Source organism: Malania oleifera, chromosome 12 (genome assembly GCF_029873635.1).
Source record: "Malania oleifera isolate guangnan ecotype guangnan chromosome 12, ASM2987363v1, whole genome shotgun sequence".
Taxonomy (NCBI): domain Eukaryota; kingdom Viridiplantae; phylum Streptophyta; class Magnoliopsida; order Santalales; family Ximeniaceae; genus Malania; species Malania oleifera.
This window is the reverse complement of record NC_080428.1, coordinates 65,045,525-65,066,286: the sequence shown is the minus strand read 5'-3', so window position 1 is coordinate 65,066,286 and position 20,762 is coordinate 65,045,525. Positions and strand designations below refer to the sequence as shown.

Below are 20,762 nucleotides of genomic sequence, written 5' to 3'. Positions count from 1 at the left end.
TATTCCATTTTTCGTTCTTGAAGGGTCGAAGGGGTGTGGATGATCTTGATTCAAATATGTGTTTGTTGCTTTGGAGAGTTCTTGTTGGTCTGGATATAATAAAGCAGATAACAAAAAGAACAATAATCGTTTGTGGAGTTGTCTCAGGCAATGCGAGTAATGATGGAGGTCACTCGATCCCTAAAAGTGTGGGGAGGGGGTCTGCATTTTTTTTTTTTGGGGGCGGGGGGGGGGGGGGGGGGGGTGGGGAGATGAATGAGAAGTTAATTATCGCTTCTGGTTGAGCGGCTGAGATTAGAGGCGGCTAGGGTTTCCTACAAGGGTGATCGGTTAACAAAGATTGAGTGGGTTGGGCCTAGTCTGACTATAAATATTGATTTGGGTCGGCTATTAAAGAACAATAAACCTCTTTTAAACTCTTTGAAGGGCTTGTTGATGAAGGCCCAAGAGTAATCTAATGATTTAACACCAGGCTTGGGCAGTGATGAAATGCGGAGCAGGCCTATAAAACCTTATAGGTCCCAAGCCAAAAGGAAGCCTCTCCAGCCCAAATCTGGGGAGGCTGCAGGAGATCAGAGTTTTTCACAGCAGAAGCAAGATGATCAGCCGTTATCTTCAAATGAGACATAGGATGATAACCCTAAGCTGCCCTCCTCTTCAAACAACATCCTTAGCGGGCTTCGGGAAGGGTGTTCCAATAACATCAAAGAGCAAGCAATGGAAGTAGGAAATCAAGGTACTTCCCCTCAACAAGATAAGAATGAAAATAGAGTAAGCGTCAAAAGAAGGGGGGGATTATGGCTTCAAGAATCTTAATTCTTAGGAGTGTGAAAACCAAGACTTCATGCTTGGGTTAGTTGGAAATCTTGATGGTAAGGGAGTTAGTTCACATAATTTGAAAAGAGGAAAGGTTAACGCCCATCAAAATAAAGTGCAAACAAGTGTTCAGGGGAGGAAACTTAATAGAGAAATGCAAGACTTGTCAGATGAAAAAACACATAAAATTATTAAGGGGGATTCCAAAGGGGCTCTAAGTATTATGGAGGAGCCAATTAGTTAGAGGACCAAATGGTGCAAGGATAGTATGATATGGGGTGATGTTACAGATGATGATAGTGTAGGGAGTAGCAGTTTTAAATGCGAAAAAGGATTACTTTTGGATCATTTCAGGAGTAGTATGCATATTCCTCTGATTCTTCCATGGATCGCCAAGGGGATTTATCTTATGTGCTGCTTCCTCCTTTAGAAGGCTTAGAGGGGATTAATATGCTTGATAATGATGTTAATAAAGTTGAACAAAATGTTAAGGATAAATTTCTACCTACTCCAATCCAATAAATTTCCAGAAAAGACAAATGAAACTCAGTGTTTGTTGGATGAATTGGGCATCAAGTTGTCTGATCAAGGAGGAAATGAAGTTTGGCTTGATGGGGGAAAATCAAAGCTGAAGAAGGGTCAAAGGGAACTAGATAATTTGAAGTGTTTAGTGAACTATGACAGAAAGGGATTGAAGACAGAATTTTTGGGTTGATATTAGCAATTTCTTTTGTTTTCCTTTATTTTTTTTCTAAGTTTTATTTCATTTTTTCTCTTATTTTGAGGATTTAGTATCCTCAATATGGTTGTACATGCTCGTTCTTAACAGATTTTCTTTTGCTATGAAAAATTCCCATAAAATTTCAAAAAATATTGAAAAAATATAAAATCCATTTGAAAATAATTTTATTATATTTTAATTGTCATGTACAATAAGATTGTTCTTGTAAAGAGAATTTTGAAATATAATAATTAAGTAAAAATAATTTTAATTATTTTTATTTTTATTATAGTGTTTTTAATTTATATTACTTGTGCTGATATTTTTATTTTAATCATATTTTTCAATAGTTATTTCAAGCAAGGAAAAAAATGAGCATTTATTAATCAAGTTTTTAATTTGTTTTAGTTCTAAAAATATTAACCAAATAGGTTGCCGGTTTTCAGTTTTTTAGTTTCAGTTTTCATTCCAAGTTTTCATTTTCATAATTTTTGACAATGATACCAAACAGCCCCTTAGTTAAAACTTAAAATATGAAATACCCAGAAAAAATATTTCTGGACTTCAAAATTTTCAGATAGCTCAAGAAGGCTTTCTACATTTTTTTATCAATGTTCTAGGACAATTTGTAGCAATTCCCATTTAAAGATACCATCAAATAGGAATGCAATTTATTTTCTTAATTTGAAATATGATAACAGCAGCAGCAAATGAGAATCAGCTTTTGATATATTACCAGAATCCGATCGCAGGTCCACTACACATTTATGTGCACTCCAACCATGAGGCTTTCACCTGAAGAGAAATACAATTTGTCACAACAACGTAACATATTTTGGAGTATTAGTAATAATCTGTCACCAACTGTTACTCATTAAAAAAAAAAAAAAAAAATACATACAATGAAACGCATATTCAGTCTTTGACTATCACAAAGTTAAGAAATTTATCATAAGTACGGCACCCTAAAAGGACATTTGATCTAGCTGAATGATTCTTTGAGAAATGGCCACCTTCCTTGGATGTAACCAAAGCCCCTCCCAGTTAAGGAAGAGTGTCAAGGAGCCTAAACAAAGATACCCTTATGCAGAGCATCAGTTCTCAGGAATTCACCGTGGGAGCTGAAAGGCAGTTGAATCATATCCTAAGTGTGCCACAGCCAAAGTGGTATAAGGGTAGTGGCCTGAAATTAAAACGCCATGAAGCTAATCTGGTCACACCACCACCTGCAAGGATTAGTACTCATGACCTCCCACCCTCCAAACACATGGAAGTTCAGACCTTACTACAAAACTACCCCTACCTATAAGCATGGGACTGGTCCATAAGACTGTAGGACAGTTCAGAACCTTCATAATGTCTGTGTGCCTGGGCGCTCTTGCACATTCTCAACAAAATAGCATTGGAGAAACTATTCAAAATTGACAGCATGAAGGTCTGAAAGGATTCGAGTAAGTCATCACTTGACCACCAGAACATGACTCAGTCTGATACTTGACAACAGGGGCCAATGTCCAACCTTCATGAGAGATACAGACACTTTGTTATCATTCAGCTTGACTTTTTCCAACGTGCTTTCTTCACTTTTTAAAACAGAGCCGAATATACTTTCTTCCACAAACAAGACAGTGCTTTAAAAAATCAAAATACACAATATCTCATCTTTCAAGGAAAACTTGTATCTTCTGATCCAGTTACCCTTGGCTTTCTGTTTGTCGCCTTTTCCCCATTCACGTTACTCATATGAACCATTCATCTTTTCTCAAGGTCCAAAAGTGTTTTAAAATTAATTGATCTTTTTTTATATCAAGCAATATCATTCTGACTGCAACTCAGTAAAACTTATAATTGTGTGAGTGTGTGTGTGTGTGTGTGTGTGAGAGAGAGAGAGAGAGAGAGAGAGAGAGAAAGAGAGAGAGAGAGCCAATGATAAAATGCACACACCCAGACCAAATAACCAAAAGCACCTTTAATATGGATCTGGGTTGAATAGATAGTCTTCAATATTCTTTTCTAATTCTAGAATGTGAAGCATGGTCCTTATCCCAGCTGAATAACTCAAACAAATTGAACCTCAATTTTTTTTATGAAATAGTTAAAAGCAGCATCAAGCATTCCTGAGATACAATAAGAATGCCCATGATCAATAACTGCCTCAGTATCTCAAGGCTTACATTTTTATATCTAATAAACCCGACAATCATGATAACCAAAAGCAGTACTATAGTTGAGTTCCTTCAGGTTAAGTTTGACATCCGCAAATGAAAGACAATAAAGTTGTTGACAAAAGAGCCAGGTGACATATTTGATTTTAAGGAGAAAAAGTAACATGTATTTCTGCGATACAACAAGAAATTCGTGCACTTAAATACAGCAACAACACCACCAAAACCAAGCCTTTTAAGTCCCACTAGGTGTGGTCAGCTATAGGAATCCTTTTCCGCCAATTTATGCAATCATGAACCATTTCTTTTGACAAATTCAAAGCTATTAAATTCTTACTATCTCATTCCAAGTTATTTTAGGTTTATCCCTACCCCTTCTACTACCCCTCACAATAACTAAATCACTCTTCCTCACTAGCACACTATGTGACCTACGTTACAAGTGCCCAAATCATCTCAGTCATCATTCCCTTATCTTATCTTCTATATGACTAAACCTAATTTACCGCGACTATATTAATTTCTTAATTTATCTTTCAGTGTTATACCACTCATTTGTCTAAGCATTCTCGTCTCGGCAACTTTTACTCTTTGGATATTATGTTTCTTTGTCACCCAAAATTCTTATCCACATAGCATAATCTTATAGTCGTCTTATAAAAATTCCCTTTTAATTTTAAGGATATTCTATGATCACAAAGCATATTTGAAGCACTTCTTCATTTTACCCAACCTGCTTTCACTCTATGCATTACATCCTCTTCAATTTCTCCTTCAATCTGCATAATAAATCGAAAGTATCGAAATCTACAAGTGCTATTTATTTCTTCATCATCAAGTTTAACCTTGTCTCCAATGTTCCTCCTACTATTACTGAAATTACATTTCATATATTCTGTCTTATTTCTACTTATCCTAAAGTCTCTGGATTCCAAAGTTTCTCTCCATCATTCTAACTTAGCCTCTACTCCGCCCCTAGTTTCATCAATCAATACAATATCATCTGAAAACAACATACACCATGGAACCTCATTTTGGATATACTTAGTCAATTGATCTATCACTAAAGGAAAAAAGATAAGGGCTCGAAGCAGATCCTTGTTGTACACCTATGGTGATTTGAAATTCTCTAATCTCTCCATCTATAATCCTTACACTAGTCATTACTTCATCATACATATCTTTAATAACATCAATACACCTACTACATACTCCCTTTGTTTCTAAAACCCACAATAAAACTTCTCTAAGTACCCCATCATATGTTTTCTCTGAGTCAATAAATACCATATGCAAGTCCCTCTTCTTTTCCCTAAACTTTTCCACCAATCTTCTTAACAGGTATATAGCTTCTGTAGTAGATCTCTCAGCATAAAACCAAATTGATTTTTTGATACCTTCATTTCTCACCTTAATCTTTGTTCAACTACCCTTTCCCACATTTTCATCATATGGTTCATAAGTTTAATTCCATGATAGTAATTACAATTTTGAATATTTACTTTATTATGTATATAAGTATTAAAGTGTTTTTCCTCCATTCATCTGGCATTTTCTTAATTTTTATAATTGTATTGAATAAATTAGTTAACCATATAATTTCATTATCACCTAAGCATTTCCAAACTTCAATTGGAATGTCATCCGATCCTATAACTTTTCCCTTTTTATCTTTTTTAGTGCAAACTCAACTTCATTAACTCTAATTTTGCAAATAAATCTCATAATTTTAGTCTTTTTCTCATTTTTCAATTCTAAGTTTAAGCCTTCTATTTGGTTTTCATTAAACAACTTACTAAAGTAACTTCGTCATCTTTCTTTTATATCTTCTTCCTTAACCAAGACAATATCATCCTCACTTTTTATATATTTTACATTACCTAAGTCCTTGATCTTTCTTTCTCTAGTTCTAACAAGTTTAAATACATCTTTTTCCCCTTCTTTTGTATCTAATCTATCATACAACTTATTAAATGATCTATGTTTAGCTTCACTAATGGCCTTTTTTGAATCTTTTCTCGCCTCGTTATACTTTTCAAAGTTATCCATGCTTCTACATTTTTGCCCTGTTTTATACCACATTATTTTTATCTTTACAACTTTTTAGACATCTTTATCCCACCACCTTCTTTGCTACTCGAAAATCTTCCCCTTTATTCACCTAAAATCTCTTTTACTATCTTTTTAATAGAACTAGCTATCCTACTCCAAAGAGAGTATCTACCCCATCATCTATAGTCGAATCACCATCTTTGATCATTTTATCTTTAAATTTTATTATATTTTCTCCCTTTAGGTTCCACCACCTAGTTCTCTTACACTGGTTTATTTAATCCTTTCTCTTCCATTTTTAAATTCGTGCGCTTAAATATAGATCTTTTTTAATTTTCCTGAACAAGAGAACTCAGACCTTTGACCATGGACATTCTTTTTTTTGACAGCTCTGCATAATTTTAGAATACGAGGAACTAATGACAAAGCCATCACTGCCAAGTAAAATAGGGAACATGTGCTATTGCCCTCTGAAGCAGTTGTTCATTCTGTCCATGGTTAACACGATGTCATATTATCATCAATACCAAAAAAATGTCCATGAAGAAGCAAATGGCCCCAACAAATGAGTAAGAAGTTTCTTTAAGGGTCATATGCCTTACAAAAATTTTTTAAATACTATAAACTTTGACAATATGTAAAAAAAGAAAATCCATGTTAAATATAAATAATCTGGTCCATTGAATTTGTTTCCAAAAATCAAATAATCCAATCTCCTTCACTCTCGTAACTCCTGGAAAATATATTTCAGCTAAGGTGAAACTAATTTAAAATTAACTTAATTTCAAATAAAAATATTTTATTGGGAAATTTTCAGCAGAAGAAGAAATACTATGTATAATGAAAAGGAAACAACAAAGAAAATTTTCTAGTAATCTTTCTGAGAATCACACAAAGATCCAAAGGCATTTTGACACCACTTTGAATTTCCCAGCACAAGCTTTAAAAATGGTTCTCACTTCTCAACTTGATCAACATTTCTGCTACACACACAATCAAGTCTGCATCATTGCACAAAAGAATAAAACATTCATGTATATATTTCATATACACCTCTGTATATAATTTTGAAAAAAGAGAACATACCTTTATGAAGCACTTTCATTGCTGAGAAAAAATGCATCTTCGTAATGTCTAATCATTATCCTCCAATTTGTACTTCTCAGACTTGAACTTAAACACCACATACAATAGGCCAGACAACAGCTTTTTGATGGAATCATTCAATTTCAAACGTACACATTATATACTAACTCCAATAGAACTCCCAATGGATATTCTATTGAAGACTACATACACCACATGGTGAATGCAAATAAAGCCTTAAGGTAAAATGCCTTGAAGCTGTTTTTTGTCACGAGTTTTTGGAATTCCTCAATATTTTGCAACTCAATTAGTGTCAAATTTGTCTCTGTGTGCTCAACAATGCTGTTGTTTGCTTTTTTTTTTTGCTCGTCACTTTCCTGTTCACCTTCTCCACCAGTATGCATATTACAGTTCCATTTTCCAAGTCCTTGAAAAGATAGTTATGGCTGGGAAGCTCTCTCTCACTCTCTCTCTCGAAGAGAATATGGTGCCATCTCACATGCATCTCTCAATTTGTGTGGAATTTGTGAGTATTTAATGGTATGTTTCTCATAATTTAATTATCTCAATATTCACAGGAAGAGGGACAGCCACTTGGGTCACAACCCCCAAATATGAGAGTTGAATTGCTAAGAAACCACAAAAGATTCCCCTGTTTCTCTATCACATCATACCTGAACTATGCAGCTTGAATTAAAAGTTGGGGAAAAAAACGCACAGGTGCAAATTCTAAATTAAACAACCACTTAATCAAAATTAAAATATGAACAATGGTTGGATTGTTAAACAACTTCATTTCATTACGGGAAAAACCAAAATCAAAACTTTCTTTTCCTTGGCTATGATAGGACTAATAATGTGATTCGAGGAAAATATCTTTTCTAAAGTGGGCTCTCAGCTACACACCAAAGAAAGCAAATTAAAGAGTATCATCATCTTATAAATGAACAACGAACACTCCACTCCATTTCTCCATTGCTAAAAGCACATAATTACAAGAAGAGGGGCAAAACTCAGCATTGAAATTTCATAATACCTCAAAATACTCACAACGCGAAACCCTTCAAATACTCAGGGTCGCGCTTGGCCCGCTCCTGGAACTTCTTAAACCATCTGTCCAAGATATCCATGGGCACAACGAGCTTGCTCCCATCAACGCCGCAAAAGGATTGCATGAAGTTAAACAAGTTTTCCCCAACTTTCATAGCCAAATGTTCAATTTTCTTCTCCGCCACGACGTCGAGGGATGGTAAGGAGGCAAGGTCCTCAACGGAGACGCCGATCTTGGCGGATAGCGGAGCGGAGTCGGAGGCGGTGAGCTCCATCTGGCCGCCCGGCTCGGGCCACGGGAGTGATAGCACGGCGGAGGGACGAGCGACGGTGACGGCACCGCAGAAGAGGAAGGGCGACCCTGGTGACTGGATGTAAACGGCTAAGGCTTTGTCCGGCGGGAGAGAAAATCCGTTGAGAAGGAAAATGCACATTTCCTTGACTTGATCATACGCCTCCCCTGCGCAAGATAGAATAAGAAGAAAACAGTTGCAAGAATCAGTGAGAGACCTAATGTTGCAGAACAGAGCTTAGAACGCTAATCAGAGAGAGAGAGAGATACCCACGAAGTTGTTCACGTCGAGGATCCAATGGAAAGTATCGATTTGGGAGAAGGTGGAGATGTCCATGGGGAAGCTTCGGTTCGGAAATAGTACTCCAAACATTCTTTCTTGGAGAGAGATATGTGCAGCAAGATTAGAAGGTTTGGAAAAAGGTGGAGAAGGAAGAAGATATATCCGGCGCGGCCGAAGGAGTACAGAAATGTCCAGAAGCGTCCAGATGGAAGACGAGTTGCCGAACTGCCGAAGCGGTGCCGTTGTCTTCCATTTTGCTTTTCTTCTTTGGCTTTTACCAGCGACTCTCTTTAACTTTTAGCAACGACCCCATGACATTAATTATTATTATCGTTCGCTACTCTTTTAAATTGTTTTAATTAGGGTAGCAAAATAAAAATAAAATTGTTGACAGCATTTTGGTGGCTAGATTATAATTGAGAGATTCCAGTTTTATACCTTATTGAAGTTTTTATGAGTTTGAATTCGAGGAGAGATTAAATTAAACTTAAATGTGTTGGCTTATTCAAAATTATTTTGTTAATAAAAATAAATGAGTTGATAATTTTTTATAGATGAGTCAACAATTTTTTACTCTTGTGATGCATTACTTGAAATAAATCTATTAACAACATTCTAAGTTTGTATATATATAGGTTTGAGTATGAAAAAATTTATTCTTGAAAAGAATATTAGTACCATTTTTCTTCTTAGCAAATTGCTTAAATAAATTTATGCGAAATGTATTTTTAACAAATAAAGATCACAGTGTATTAGTGTAAATAAAAATAAATAAATAAATCATGTCTAATCTTTACTGTCCACAAATCTAGTGAAATTTTATTTTATTTTTTGAATTGCGAACTTAACAAAGCTAAGGTACATTAATTTAATACCTTCATCCATCCTTATCTAATATACTACTTCTTCATATATGCCCTTATGCGTGTCTTTTATATTACATTCAACCTAACCCAATGATTCAAAAATTTTACTTTGGTAATAACTATATATACAATATGTTTCAAAATGTGTAAGGTAATTGTAGTGTCTTTATGACAATGTTAGTTATTAGAAAGAGTCGACTTTACAGTGTTTCATTCCCTTCCTTTTTGTGGTGGCTAAGCTTGGTAGTATAGTTAAGTACGGAGCATATTTGCTAATCTTATCGGACTAAGGTATATATGTATATGAATAAAATAATTATCTTACATGCTAATTAGTTTTTTCTTTTGTTGTAAAATTATATTTTTTGTATTGCACCCAAACTAGTATAATTATTGAATACTTGTTGTTTGTCATGATTTACTCAATTATGATCTATCTCAAACTAAATGATTTTCAACTAAAAATTAAAGAAAAAAAATTAGAATTATTATTAAACAGTCAATGATAAATTTGAGAAGTATGCATGTCCCAATTATACTTGTATTACTTAATTATTTTTATATTTATTTTTCTTTTCATTTTATAGTTCGTATCATTCAAAGTTCCATGCAATACACTCATTATTATGATTGGCTTGATTAGCTTATAAGATAATGTGACCCCTTGATTTTTTTAGGGTTTGTGAAAATTTTTTATTCTATTTATATTTTTTCATAATATAATTTCTTTTATTTTTTTTCAATTTTTCATAGCCTGTATTGAGAAATTAGAAAATGCATTTTCTTTTTATAATTTTATCCAACTTTTCTAAATATCAATGTTAAAAATATTAGGATGCGGGGTGACATTTTGTATTCTTTGAAACATTAAAAATAAAATAAAAAATCTAAAATTCAACATAACCTTAGTGCATGTTCAATTGCAAAAAAAAAAATCATTTTTTAGTTTACAATTTTTTAAAAATAATTACAAAAATGCTACATGATTTTTGGTCTTCAATATTGCAAAGAAAAATGTAAAACAATAAATAAGGTTTTGACTTGTGGAAAAAAAATATATTTTCTATATGTAGTTTTCTTAATTTTTGAGATAATCCAAAAAGATCTTTTGTTTTTTAGATTTCCTATATAAATATGAAAAAAAATGAAAAAATAAGGTATCATTTTTCTAATTATTTGAAAATTTTAAAATAAAAAAAAATTATTTTTCACAACTAAACAAGACCAAATTTTATTTTATTTTTTTCTAAATTTACCATATAAATGTTCAAAAAAAATGAACATAAGGCATATATTTTTTTATTATTTAAAACAATCTTGCATGAAAATATATATATATATATATATATAATGAGGATTTTATTTTTCTAAAATCCAAATCGCACATTCCTATAAGGCCTTATGCATATAAACACCACTTCTCTCTTGTTTAATTTATTCTATGGAAATTTAGGGAGGCACTATTGGCACTTTATTTTTATTTTTCTCGCTAGTATTGAAATGAAAAATTGTATAATATCTATTAATTTTTTAATTGTTTTGTGTTTTTACTTGCAAAGTGAAAATCAAGGAGTACCATTATCATTTAATACATTAAAAGTAAATTTATAGTGCTAATTATAATTTTTTGTTGGAGTACCAATATCATTGAATATATATGGCTTTTGTAGGAATCTTATGTTTGGTCAATTTTTTTGTATAGGGTAACCTAACCAAATGTCTTTTTCGATACCAAAAATAGATTTGAACATACTTCCTTCTCCAATTTTTCTTTAAATTTGTCAATTTTTATTTTAATCTCCACAATTTTATTAACAACGATGTATCATGCATAGAAAAATTACAACGACAATATCTTTATTTACCAAAATCAAAATCATAGATCAACAATCTCTTTATTTAATTTATTCTATCAAATTGTTCTTACATAGATCTCCTTTATTTATTCTATCAAAATGCTATTTAAATTGAAGAATGATGGGACCTCTTTTCATGTAGCAACCACTGAACACAATAAATTGAAAAATTATCAATTAAACTTTATGTCACATTTTAAACAAAATTAATTGCATGCATCCTCAAATTTTAGATTATTTTAAAAAAATAATTGACAATCAATAATTAAAAGTCATCCAAAATTTCAGTATATAATTTGTAAAAATATAATGTCATTAGGAAAATATTAAGTACACTATTAAGACAAATCATATTTTGTCATCTTTCATGCATTGGTGAGATGCATTTATATATATATATATAGAAAATATTACCTTTCCTACCAACTTCAAAATCATTTATCCAAAATCTATTGTGGTGTTTTTTCAATTATACAAATCTATTGATGCCAACAACATCAAGGACCTTAACTAAAGCATCGAGAAAATCAGTGTCATCTACGTTGTCGTAGTCATAAGATTTCCCGAAATTGTGGTAGATTGTGAGCTTTTTGGTGGACGGTGTCGTGGTTGCGGTGTTGATCACATCATAGCTCTTGACACCGCTATCGGGGGCTTTGTCAAAGAGCTTCTTCAAGGGCAATTAAGTTGACCTCACCGTTATACTCATCCTCCTGTAGTCTACGCTGGCCAAACAATTGGATACGAAGAACAACAACATGGTTCTGGAAATGGGTCTCCCATATGGAGAAGTCCAACTTGTGGTTCCATTTGGGGTTGCTTTCGCCGGAGTCTCCTTATGTGCCCATTCCGGTCCTCCACGGCATGTGGAGATATAAAGACACAATAATAGAGAATATAACAATTTTTTAAATACTACAGAATAAACATGAGCAACAAGACTATAACCCATAACCTTCTGCTAACTAACTCTGATACCATATTAAATTATTACTTCATCTAAAACTTAAGCTATTAGGGTATGTGTTGGGACCCACGGTACCTACTAGGTAAATTTGGTAACTTCAGAAAAATAAATAAAGTAGGTAAATAAATAGTAAATACGGACACCAAAATTTTACGTGGAAAACCCTTCAATGAGAAGGTAAAAACCACGAGGCGCACCGAGCAAAAACTCCACTATGATAAAGGGGCTTACAATAATAATAGTCTCAAATTTTGCTCAAAATTTAAGACACCCAACAAACGAGAGGTACAATAAAATTTATTGATAAATCTCAAACCTAAAAATTACCCTCACAATTTTCATCACACTCACAAGATATGGAACACCTCTCCCAACAGACCCCTAATAGTGTTTAGAGAAAAATATGCAGTACTCTCTTGAGATCTCTTCTCACGGTGTAATTGGCCTGAGCACAATTCCTCTATTTATACAGACCTTCTGCCCGCAATTCACATGGGTTGATGAACAAACCCCGTCACGCTGGCTATGTGCCAGCAACCAATGTTGAAAAATACCGGCTAATCTTGCTACCTTTGTCGACAAAAAAAAACTACCCATTCGTCTGCCCCTTTTATTGACAAAGCACCACCAAAATGAGAATGGGTAGGCTTGTCTCCTAATAATGGAGATGGCATGGACCCCAACAAAATCTCCCCCTCCAGGTCCATCAACTAAAAGAGGATGTTACGTGGACTCCTAGATAAAGCTCATACCAGCTAGCCTTACGCTTAATTTAAACTTATCCCGAGGTATTATTTTTGTCATCATATTTGAAGGGTTCCTATTTGTGGAAATCTTCTTAATCTGTAAGGATTTGTCTTCCACATTTTCACGTATCCAATGATATCTCACGTCAATGTGCTTCGTTCTTGAATGGTACATGGAGTTCTTACTCATATCTATTACACTCTTGCTAACGCAATAGATAACATATTCACTTTACTTTATTCCCAATTCTTGGAAAAATTCTTTCAGCCATATCATCTCATTTCCAGCTTTTGTGGCAGCAATATACTTTGCTTCTGTCGTAGATAAAGCGACACACTTATGTAGTCTAGATTGCCATAAGATAGCTCCCTCTGCAAAAGTGAATAAGTATCCAGACGTGGATCTTTTGTGATCAAGATCACCTGCCATGTCAGAATCAGTAAAACTTTCCAAAAATAAATTAGAACCTCCAAAACATAAGCACAATTTTGAACTTCTATTCAAGTACCTCAGGATCCACTTCACTACTTCCCAGTGTTCTTTCCCCGAATTATCAAGAAATCTGCTTACAATGTCCACTGCGTAAGCAATATTCGGCTTGGTGCAGACCATTGCATTCATCAAACTCCCAACCGCTGAGGAGTATGGAACAACTTCCAATAGTAGGAGGACATGTCTTCTTGCTCAACTTCATATGATCAGCAAAAAGGGTGCTAATGAGCTTAGCATTCTTCATGTTGAATCGTTCATCCCCAAAATTTGTTGTGTTGATCCAAGATATTTCATATCAAATGATTTGGACATCTCTCCCTTTAATTTTGTAATCAATAGAGCATCTTGTCCTACAATAAGCATATCATCAACATATAACAATAATATTATGAAGTTGTTACCAGAGAATCTCTTAATTAAAGTAAACACATGGATCTGTCATAGTTCTTTTATAGTCATGATCATTCATAAATGAGTCGAATTTCTTATACCACTACCTTGGCGCCTACTTTAATCCATAGAAACTCTTTTTCAATTTACATACCATGTGTTGTTTTATTTTTACCTCAAAACCTTCAGGCTGTTCCATATAAATTTCTTCCTCCAAATCACCATGAAAGAATGCAGTCTTTACATCTAACAGCTCAAGCTTAAGATCCATCCTAGCTGCTAAACTGAGAATAGCTCAAATAGATGTCATTTTAACAATAGGAGAGAAAATTTCATCAAAATCAATACCTTTCTTTTGTTCAAATCCTTTTACCACTAATCGAGTTTTGTGTTTCACTAGCTTGTCATTATTATCTCTTTTGAGCTTGAAACCCCATTTGCACTTCAATGCCTTCTTGTCTTTAGGAAGATTGACTAACTTGTACATGCCATTCTTCCGCAAAGCGTTCATCTCTTCTTTCATGGCCTATAACCAACAATTTTTATCAGGATGAGTTAGTGCTTCTTGAAAATTCTCTGGCTCCCCCTCATTAGTAATGAGGATATACTCAGAAGTAGGATATCTTGTTGATTGTTTTCTTTCTCTTTCTGATCTCCTTAGTTGCGGTTAATCGATCTCTACAGGGGTGGGTTGCTCCCCCCCTCATCACTGCCTACTTCTGACATGTCATTGTCACCTTATCTTTGCATATCTTCTTCACGTGTGACATTATTAGGAAGAGAAGGACTTGTTAAATAGTTAGTTACAACATCATCTTTATACTCATCTTTATGTGTTCCAAACTCAGTTTCACGGAACACCACATCTCTACTTCTGATGATCTTCTTCTTTTTTGGGTCCCATAATCTATAGCCAAATTCTTCATCGTCATACCCGACAAATATGCATGGCAATGTCTTATCATCGAGCTTGGTCCTCTGTTCCTTGGGTACGTGCATAAATGCTTTACACCCGAACACCTTCATATAAGAATACGAGATGTCCTTTCCCGACCAACTTTTATCTGGGATGTTAAAATCTAAAGTTGTCAACGGAATTCTATTCATGACATAACAGGTTGTGCCAACTGCTTCACCCCAAAACGACTTTGGTAGTTTAGCCATTTTAAGCATGCATCTGACTCTCTCTACAATGGTGCGATTCATTCTCTCAGCCACACCATTATGTTGTGGGGTACCAGGAACTGTCTTCTCATGCCAAATTCCATGGTGTGAACAGTAACTTTTAAATTCTCCTGAAGTACTTCCCTCCATTGTCTGTTCAAAGGCATTTGAGCTTTCTACTTGTTTCTCTTTCCACCATGGCATAAAATTTTTGGAAAAACTGGAACATCTGGTCTTTTGATTTTGGAAAATAAACCCACAACTTTCGTGAAGCATTATCAATAAATGTAACAAAATATTTGTTACCTCTCAAGGTCTATGTCTCAAAGGGACCACAAACATCATAATATACCATGTCTAATATCTTAACCTTTTTATTATAAGACTTCTGAAATGAGACTCCGTGTTGTTTACTATATAAATAATAATCACAGGGATTTATAGTTTTACCTTCAAAAGATGGAATCAACAATTTCTTCACCAAAATCTACAACCCTTTCTCGCTAATATGGGCTAACCTCCTGTGCCACAGGTTTGGTGAGGTGTTATCCTAAGCCACATTCAATCCCTGCTTACACAGCTCAACATTTGTTTTGTAAAGTGTGCAACAAGCTTTTCCTTTTGTAATTACCAACGATCTCTTGGTAAGTTTCCACTTCTGGTCACTGAAGTGACTTACATAGCCTTCTCGATCTAAGGCAATTCTTGAAATTAAATTCATTCTTAAATCTGGAACATGGCGTACCTCCTTCAGTGTTAATGACATCAATCTTTGAGTAGCTGGCATTGCCCATTCTCATCGTGCCAAAGTCTCCATATTTGTAAGAACTATAGAATTCTTTCGTAGGAGTAGCATGATAGGACGCCGCTGTGTCAACTACCCACTCTGATTATGGGCTCACCTCATGCAAACACTTTTCCTTGTCTATGGAGGAGAGCACCACAATTTCCTCATGTTCTGCTACCGCAGTGGTATTTCAGTTATTGTCCTCCCTCTGGTTGTTACTTTCTCCTTGTTCTTTATTTGGGTTCCGACAATACCTTTTTTATGTGACCCAACTGGCCACAATTGGGACATCTGATTTTACTTCTGGACTTAGATCTAAATGATTTGGACTTATCGCGACCTCTGGACTTGTCGCAATTATCGAAACTCCTATTCTTACTCCTTTATCTGTCCTCTATGACGAGAGCTTGTCCATGACTATGTGGATTTTTCATTCTCATGTTTAACAAAAGCGCATATGTCACATCGTTCAATTTGATGGTATCTTGTCCATGTAAAATTGTTGTCGCCAAATTATCGTATGAAGATGGCGAGGAGTTTAGCAATAGCACAACTTTATCTTCCTCATCTACTTTAATGTTGAGGTTTCCTAGCTACGCAATTAAACCATTAAATACATTCAAATGTGACAACAAATTTGTACCTTCACTCATCTGGAGCGCATACAACTGCTTCTTCAAGTACAGTTTATTTTTCATGGTTTTTGACATGTATAGTCCCTTCAATTTGGTCCAGATTTCGCTAGCTCTTTTTACATCGTTTACTTTGTTAAGGACTTCATTTGATAGGTGCAGTCGAATTGCACTCGCAACTTTCTTGTCCATAGCTACCCAGTCACCATCTGACATGGATTTCGGTTTCTTTTCTTTATCGTCTAGTGCATTTTTTACGCCTTGTTGGATTAGCATGTCCTTCATCTGCCTTTGTCGTGTAGAGAAATTATCATCGCCGGTAAATTTCTTTACATCATATTTTACCATCGTCGTTTCTGAAAAATATCGTAAATAGTAAACCACTAACCTAACTCTGATACTGCTTGTTGGGACCCACAGTACCCACTAGGTAAATTTGGTAACTTTAGAAAAATAAATAAAGCGAAAATAAATAGTAAATAAGGACACCATAATTTTACGTGGAAAACCCTTCAATAAGAAGGTAAAAACCACGGGGCGCACCGAGCAAAAACTTCACTATGATAAAAGGACTTACAAAAATAATAGTCCCAAATTTTGCCCAAAATTTGAGACACCCAACAAACAAGAGGAACAAGAAAATTTCTGGATAAATCCCAAACCCAAAAATTGCCCTTACAATTTTACACCACACTCACAAGGTATGGAACACCTATCACAACAAACCCCTAGTGTTCAGAGAAAAATATGCAGTGCTCATTTGAGATCTCTTCTCACGTGTAATTAATCTGAGCACAATTCCTCTATTTATACAGACCTTCTGCCCGCATTTCACATGGGTTGTTGAACAAACTCCCTCACGTTGGCCATGCATCAACAACCAATATTGAAAAACACCGGCTAATCATGCTGCCTTTGTTGACAAAAAAATAATTGCCCAGTCGTCTGCCCCTTTTATTGATAAAGCACCACAAAAATGGGAGTGGGTAGGCTTGTCTCCCAATGATGGAGATAGCCTAGACCCCAACATTATGGACCAATAATGTATATCAAGTTTTAACAATCTCAAACTTTCGACTTCGGCACATCTGAATCACCCATATCTAGTTTCAAATAATATTTTCTAAAATAAATTTATTTATTATTTTTATATAATTATTTATTTATTAATTTTTTTATTATAATTATCATTGAAAAGTCATCGAACGAACATGTCTAGTGTATATATATATATTGATAATTATAATAAAAAAATTAATAAATAAATAATTATTTAAAAATAATAAATAAATTTATTTTAGAAAATATTATTTTAAACTAGATATGGGTGATTATGAAATATTTTAAAAATATTTATAAATGGGTATAAAGGTATTATTTGAATATCATGGATATATATAATTTGGTAAGATTTATTATTTAAAATTTTTTGGCTAAAATGCATAAAACCTTCCTTTACTAAATGTTAAGTGCAAAATACCCCATTGAACTTGTAAAATTACCATTTAACCCCCTTCAAGTATTTATTATACTTTTTGTTTATCTTCGGCCTATCAGTCATCGAATATTTCGAAGAGTAATGGTTTAATTCCAAAAACACCCTTACATATATATAAACATGAATTGACAATGTTGTTGGATGGAAACTCAGGTGTGGTATTGTTTTTTTTTGGATTACACACCGGGTTTCCACGTGTCCGTTTTACGGTTCACGTGACTAATCCCGCGCCCCTTGAAGCCGACCCCACAACTCCAAAGGGAGGTAAATTTCAGGAATCCAGGGGTGGAAATGAACCCGGGAGGGTTTGAACACCTGACCTCATGAGAGGCACTCCCGCAGTCCGCACTACCACCTGAACCACACCCTGGGGGTCTCAGGTGTGGTATTGTTGGGCATATAGCAGATTGAATCAAAAGAGGAAAGGCAACATGAACTGACTCTCTGTCTTTGGCTCTCTCTCTCTCTCTCTCTCTCTCTCACTCACTCTCTCTCTCTCTCTCTCTCTCAGTCTCTCACACACACACACACATTATGTACCTAACTGCATAGCTTCTCCATCAAAATTGAGCACCGTGCATGATTCATCGACCTTGATGTGAAATCGTCCTCGATTGAGCTTAATAAGAACCTTCATTGATCTGGAGTAGCAGTTTAGCTAAAAAATCTCTATAATAAGATAAAATAGGTGCAATGGGGAGTTGAAAGGTGTTGTTGTGTTGGTGCTAATGGATGCGCCACATAAATATCATGTGGTTTAAATCTCCTTAGAACGGACTTCAGAGGGGGATATGCAAAAAGGTTCCGGTTGAGTGTAGCAGCAAGAGTAATCAAAGCCCTTGTCAAGATGCTCAATGCATGAATCTCCAATTGGAAGGTATCTTTGTGTAGAACAATTGCTCATGAAACTAAGATTAATTTTCGTTAAACGTCATATGCCAAATCCTAATCATCTTCACATCCCAAGAGTAGCCCACCTCTTTAAACTTGTTAAATCTTACAACTTTTGTTTTGTCTTTGGTGAAATAAAATAAAAATTAAGTTGTAGGATAAAAAAAATCCAGGGAGTTTTTGTGATTTTGCATTGTTGGTGTGCAACTTGAGTCAGTTCTTGCTTCTGAGGCTTTTATCTCTCCTCACTGATTAGGTTTGCATTCTCCTTTGATTCATGCACCAAAATCAATTAATGGGCATCTCCCAACATTCGATGTTCATTAGAAATTTGCATCAAGAGAAGATATTTTTCATCTAGAAACAAGATGGGTTGATGTTTCTCCTCGCTTGTTAGTTTACTTTCACAAAAGATGTTTGATGTAAGTCCATTTTCAATTCACTTATTTATGTTTTTGCCTCTTTTTTTTTTCATCTACAGGCATTTGATATAATTTTCGAGCTCTCAGATTCATAATTTCTTTGCTTTGATTTGGTTTTCTCAGTTGGGGCCAGATAACTAGAGCACAGTTTTGTTAAGGAAACCACAAATCAAGGAGCAAACATGAGACCCCAATTACGTGATATTTCCATTTGAGAAAAGTCAGCAAATCTCCTTATTATAGAAAAGGAACGTGGAAATTAATTTAGGATTAATTTTGTATTTATTCCATTGTTCCCCAATTACAAGTCTAAATAAGGGTTGTAAATTGTTGTAAAAAATATAATTTTGAACAGAGTTTTTATTATATATTCTTCTTCCTTTAATTTTTCACATGGTATCAGAGCTGATTCGTCGAACCTTTGCTCCAATTGTCTAGTGAGCTCACCACTAGCTCCGCCATTGACGACAACGAAGGAACTGTCACTCCTTCGCTACCTATCTGATCTTCGTCTCCGCCATCAACGACCTCCGACGCCGTTGTCTCTATTGTTGTTCTTCGCTGAAGTCTTTGACATTGTCATCGGCATCTCCGTCAACTTTTCGACGTCGTCTTCCTCGATCAACTTGTTGCTCTTTTAGATATGCACCTTTACAGATCTGTCGTTCGATTTGATGTCATCTCATGATCGTCTACGTCGTCGTCTTCAACAAAGGAGAGAACACGCTGGTTCATCCGAATTAGAGGTTGAAGATGACCTCCTTTTCACAGCTACAGATTTGCGCCCAGCCAACCCATGTCAAAAGTGGGCTCTGAATCCCACCATTACTTCCACTCAATCTTGAAAAGCAATTCCAAAGTGACGCTTTATGGATCAAGGCAAATCAATATTTTAAATATTTAAAATATTCAACTGAGTGGAGAATCAATTCTTTCAAAAAAAATAAAATAAAATAAAAGTAAAAAAAAAAAAAGTGTTTCATTTGAGAGGTTTCATTTTTCCTCATGGCTGAAAAGGAAGAGAATTTTGATAACCCGACCCATCACTTGTACCTTCATCCTTCGGATCACCCCAGCATGGTCTTGGTTACCACTCCACTTACTAAGGACAACTACACCTCATGGAGTCAAGTAATGTTTCTCGCTCTTGAGGCCAAAAACAAGCTCAACTTCATTGATGGCACGGTTCCTTCACCAGCTTCTTGTTCCTCACTTGAGATGTGACGACTTGCTTAATTCCCACATTTTTTTTTTATAATAAAATTCAATATCACAAATCTTAGTAGATCATAATCCACCTGGACTCGTGGGTACCAGGGATACATCAGAACATATATCGGAAGCCTAAGCAGCAGGAAACATACAATCATATACATCTCATTATACCGTACATCACAATACCAGAGTAACTACAATCACTGTACACATATATACACAACACTCAACCCAAAAAGATGTCTTAGAGCAATTTCCACAAAATACATCCGACCCTATCAAAATACTTACCCTTCTGGAATTGCAGATCTACCGTACTAGATCAGTGGGGCTTTACCCGCTCTCCTATTAGGGGCTCCTGAAAAGTTTT

At 34.9% G+C, this 20,762-nt stretch overlaps 1 protein-coding gene across 5 annotated transcripts in view; it reads right to left on the bottom strand.

Moving 5' to 3' along the window:
* The window catches only part of LOC131143731 (protein OPI10 homolog), a 44,153-nt gene extending 35,443 nt beyond the window's left edge, over nt 1-8,710 (bottom strand). For 2 of the 5 annotated variants that reach the window (XM_058092009.1, XM_058092007.1), the window contains exons 1-4: nt 8,453-8,687; nt 7,877-8,350; nt 3,505-3,654; nt 2,274-2,332 (exon numbers count right to left, since the gene is read on the bottom strand). In XM_058092009.1, the coding sequence (XP_057947992.1) occupies nt 7,887-8,350; nt 8,453-8,555 (567 nt within the window). In that variant the 5' untranslated portion in view covers nt 8,556-8,687 and the 3' untranslated portion in view covers nt 2,274-2,332; nt 3,505-3,654; nt 7,877-7,886. Of the gene's footprint in view, nt 1-2,273; nt 2,333-3,504; nt 3,655-7,876; nt 8,351-8,452 lie in introns of all 5 variants that reach the window. The other 3 variants (XM_058092010.1, XM_058092005.1, XM_058092008.1) reach the window with 3 other exon arrangements.
* Between the last annotated feature and the right edge of the window lie 12,052 nt (nt 8,711-20,762).